We start from the raw sequence: 4794 nt of genomic DNA on the forward strand, positions 1-4794 counted from the left end.
GACCCGCCCCATGACCTCTGACCCGCTCCAGGAGGCGTCTACATGTTCATGTCTATGGTTGGCTGTCTGTTCCTGCCAGCCCAAAAACGGTCCCCATTGGTCCCCATTGGAACGGTGGACAGTAGGTACGACACCTGGTTATGAACTAAAGCTTGGGATGATCATTTTTAGTGCCATTGTGTGTTTTAATTGTGCTTACATCGGCATCCAAACGGAGCAGTGCGTTCTGTAGCCAAACTAACCACAGAGTTCAAACTGTGTGAACTTATTCAGGGAGTGTTAGAATCGCCGATAGTCCGCTAAGGTTTAGCTGATCTCTTGTGAGTATTTTTCCTCATTTCATGCCACAAAGTAACTGAAAATACACCCTTAATCTCCTGGGTTCTTAACGCTAACAACAGAAAGCTAAATGCAGCTACCAGCTAACTAATAAACAACATTTAGTGTTTGACTCAAATGAAATGGTTTCAACAACAAAACAAAAGATTCTTGTGCTCATCAAGCCAACCTTCTTGGTCTTAACTGGAAAATGGATTAATTAGGGGTTAATTTCGTTTTCATTCGAGGTTTAGAAGGACATTACTTCCCTAAAGTAATGTTTAGTCTGTTTTCATTGTGAATGGTGATTTTTAAAACACACTGTCTGCAAGGTTTCCCCCAGAAAGTCGGCCGGGTGCGAGGGCCGTCATTCAGCCTGCGGCTCGTCGCCTTTTCAGTTAAAAAATGTTTAAAGTTGACATGAAATTTGAAACCGGAGGACGGAACCAGCGTCTTCTGAAGCGAACATCTGGATCAGACCAGACGTGTCTCTGAAACCACCTGACTGTGGAGTCAGCAGATCCTGGTCCTACTGAAGGACATCTGGACGTCCTGATGAGTTCAGACGTTTTAGGCAACACCCACCTTCTGTATACCAGTGCTCCCAGTGCTCCCAGCGCTCCCAGCGCGTGCTCCCTGCCGGCGGCCTACAGAGCTGTGGGTGTCTCCAGGTAGCGCCTGGTCCTGCGGCTCCGTCTCGTCCAGGGAGGGCCGATGGTCCGGGACGTCTCCTCTGGGAGGGTGGGGCTGTTGCTCCCAAAGAAGCTCTGCCTCGATATCGGTCATTGGGTCTTCATCCTCCTCTTCCTCAGGCTGAGGAAGAGGAGGAAACTGTACCTTTAGGTCTTCTGGGTTGCAGCGTCCTGGCAGACGGAGATCAGGGAACTAATTCAGAGAGGAGGTGGAGCTTTCACCTGAAACTGCAGCACTTGTTTCATCATAAGTTCATCCCCCCCGCCCCCCCAAACTAACTGTAGACGGCCCGGCAGACAGCTGCCCCTACAGGCCGACGGCTCCCCCTACAGGCCGACGGCTCCCCCTACAGGCCGACGGCTCCCCCTACAGGCCGACGGCTGCCCCTAGAGCAGGGGTGTCCAAACTTTTTGCAAAGGGGGCCAGATTTGGTGTCTTAAAAATGTAGGGGGGCCGACGTTCTTTACATAGAACAGCAATATATTTAAACACATTTCAGGAAGCCATTCTGTGTTTTACATTTGCTTTTTTATTTTAATTTCAGCGGTCTTAAACATGTCTTTTGGTTCATTTGAAACATGCATATCATATGTAATTGAATATTCACTTAACTTCACTTTTTTAACACTAACTTTTTTCTAATGGTTAAACAGAAGTAATTGTACTCATGAGTGCAAATTACATTTGAAACATAAAAAATATCTCACCATGGCAGTTCAATATTTACAGAATTTTTAAATAAAATAACAGAGAAATGAGCAAGTAATAGTCATATCAACAAGTGCAGGGCTCATTTGAAATATGACATATTAGTAACTATAAATGTTAATTAGATTTTTCAAAGTTCATTATTCTGAAGTGAAAACTGAAAACTTGTCTGAATTTTTGACTGATTTTGATCTTAAAAAAAACAAAATTTATTGAGAGATTTATTGTAAATGACAAATAACTTGTCTGCATTAAAGTGATGGGAGATACTGAGATCTGGACTGCGGCACATAGTCCAGGTCTGGCTCAAAGGCAGTGGTACTGACAGGCCCAGTGGCATGGGCGGGCATCGGGGGACATTGCCCGTTCAGAGTCAGCCGTGCCCCCTCCAACCCCCCCTCCTCCCCCCTGGACTGGAAGCTGTTTATTGTTTTTACCTTAGAATGGCCAACAGTCTGTTATTCTTATATCAATTTGATACAATAGGAGCTTCCCCACTTCCCATATCCGTGTCCTGTCACCTTTTTCAGCAGTTAAAACCGTTTAATCTGTTAACAAGTCGTAACCTGTTTTTCCGAGCCGCCTTCAAACGCAACATGAACGCTGAGACGCTCGCGCTGGGTTTCCACCTGTGAAGGAGACCTGCTGCTGCTGGGCGGAGCTACAGGTGTGTTAGAATCACGGCAGCAAACCAGCAAAACACAAAGAACTTTTCACAGTTTTCCCCCAAACAACCGACTGTTGAGTGAAGCTGCTGGATGAATGTAAAGTTAGCTAAAGGATGACTAGCTAATATTAATTCAGCACCTTAAGCTTGTTAACAAGTAGCCTGTAGGCTACCGGTGTTGTCTATGTTCAGCTACGTAGATTCATTTTGCCCCCACCCCCAGTTAAACTCGTCTAGAGCCGGAGCTGGGTATTGATGCACAAGATGTCTCGTAAGTGAGAGTCCGTTAGCCGTGTCCTCACACGGCTCTTATTTAAGCTCATAACCGAGAATGTCTTCTCACACAAATACGTCGACCCAAACAAGCTTAGCATTTTCTTACCAAATGCTCGAATCTCTCGAAACCTGTCCTTATCCAGCTGTCGGTAAAAGTTGGCGAGAGAAAGCTGCTGGTGCCGACCGCGGCTCTCTGCGTCACATTGCAGCTCAAGGAGCTCCAGCTGCAAATGGTCTGAGTCACATGGGCTGCTGCCCTCTAGTGGGTAAATGAGGAACAGCATTTAGAGTGTAAGCTACGCCCTATGCAGGTAACAGTACTGCTGCCCAATGTATTAATGCTACGTGTGGGCCAGACGTTATTGATTTTATGACAGAGGCTGCGGGCCGGATGAAATTTGACCACGGGCCGCATTTGGCCCCCGGGCTGGACTTTGGACATGTCTGCCCTACAGGCCGACGGCTCCCCCTACAGACCAAAACAGAAACGGGGTCTGCTCTCACCTGAGCGGGGGTCGAGGATCTCCACGGCGGCGGTGTTTCTCTGACCCATGACGGCGTTCTGAGGGTTCCTCAGAGTGACGCTGAAGGTTTCGTGGTTCTCCTCCAGACCGTCGTCCAACGGGAAGACGCTCCAGGTTTTTACGTTCACACCTGGAGCCAACAGGATGTAACGCATCAGACCGGCAGTGGACCCATCAGGACGGAAAACCGGCTTTGGACCTGACCTGTGTCGAACTGGATCAGAGTGGCTGAGCTGTGGGTGAAATCCCGGCCGGCTTTGGCCGATCCTTCCTCCACCTGCGCAGCAAGCAAAGCTCCGCTCAGCTCGGCTGACAAATATTTCGCTCAGTTAGTTATTCAAATTAGTTCTGATCTGATCCGGCTTCCATCAGAACTCTGCTGGAGGATTAAACTTCCTGAAGAGCCTGGAGGAACAAACCAACAGATCGCTGCAAGAACCAGAAGCTCCCAGTTTCCCAGATGACCCAGCAGCTGGTTCTACCGGGATCTGGACCACTGCAGCTTCTGAGTTTCAAGGTCCAGAACCGGGTTCAGTCCAACACGTTGGGAAAACGTGGAACTGGACCGTGGGGTTGAACCCGGTAAGTTCTGACCTCTGTGGGTAAACCTTTGATCTGCTCATATTGGTTCTGGTTTGATTAGTTTGATCCGATTGGTTCCAACTCGGACTCACCTGGATGGAAACGTAAGCCGGGTCGGCGCTCCGCCCACCACGTTGGATCTGGATCTGCAGAGTTCTCGAAGTCTCGCAAGTTCTGTAGCAGCTGGCTGACAGCTGGACCCGAGACCAGAACAGCTCCAGCCTGCAGGACCGGAACCAGAACCGGAGTCTGGGACCCAAACAAACAGGTACTGAGTCACGTGACTGGAGCGGACACCTACCTGTGAGGTGGAGCTCCATTTCCTGCCGGGTCCACGAGTCTGAACCAGAACCCGTCGGCCGTCACATCCACATCAACCGGGACGATGTAGAGGACGGAGCGCCGGTCCAGATCGCGCTGGGTGAAACGCTGGCTGATGGCGGACCCTGCAGGATGAGGAGGGGATAACCCGGGGCCCAACGCCAGGGCCCAATGCCGCGACCCAACGCCAGGGCCCAGTACGTTCTGGTGCTGACTGAGTTAAAGACAGGAAGTGAAACAGACCGAGACCAGAACAGGAAGTTCTGACCCGCTGCGGATCAGAACCGTCCTCTGGTTCTACCTGTGGCTGCGTTCTCCAAGGATCCGAACTGAGGCGGCATGATGACGGAGAACTCCAGGAGTTCTGCTGGGCTGTCTGGGTCTGAGCCCCGCAGGTGTCTGCTGGTGATGAAGATGCCATAGCGGCCGGCCCCGAGGTCCGTCACGGTACTGGGGCTCTCCAGGCAGTCCAGAATGGGAGCGGCCCGGTCCACCTGTTCCACCTGGGTCCAGAAGAGACATGGGTCAACCAGGAACCCAAAAGACCGGGACCAGCACAGTCAGGACTCCATGCCTCCAGTGCAGAGTTCAGCTTAAGTTCTTCTGATTTCTGGATCTGTTTTCAACAAAACTCCAGAATTTGAAAACAGAATCAGTTAAAAACATCCAAACTTAATATTGATTTTATTTGAACACATGTTGAAA

At 49.8% G+C, this 4794-nt stretch overlaps 1 protein-coding gene across 1 annotated transcript in view; it reads right to left on the reverse strand.

Annotated features, from left to right (window-relative positions):
• Window positions 1-100: 100 nt before the first annotated feature.
• The window catches only part of frem1b (Fras1 related extracellular matrix 1b), a 62602-nt gene continuing 57908 nt past the window's right edge, over window positions 101-4794 (reverse strand). The window contains exons 24-29 of the mRNA XM_015048885.1: window positions 4391-4592; window positions 4070-4214; window positions 3861-3990; window positions 3391-3463; window positions 3167-3316; window positions 101-1181 (exon numbers count right to left, since the gene is read on the reverse strand). Coding sequence (XP_014904371.1) covers window positions 889-1181; window positions 3167-3316; window positions 3391-3463; window positions 3861-3990; window positions 4070-4214; window positions 4391-4592 — 993 coding nt within the window. The 3' untranslated portion in view covers window positions 101-888. The remainder of the gene's footprint in view (window positions 1182-3166; window positions 3317-3390; window positions 3464-3860; window positions 3991-4069; window positions 4215-4390; window positions 4593-4794) is intronic.

This window comes from Poecilia latipinna, unplaced genomic scaffold (assembly GCF_001443285.1).
Source record: "Poecilia latipinna isolate Pla-1442-1.1 unplaced genomic scaffold, P_latipinna-1.0 Scaffold910, whole genome shotgun sequence".
Taxonomy (NCBI): domain Eukaryota; kingdom Metazoa; phylum Chordata; class Actinopteri; order Cyprinodontiformes; family Poeciliidae; genus Poecilia; species Poecilia latipinna.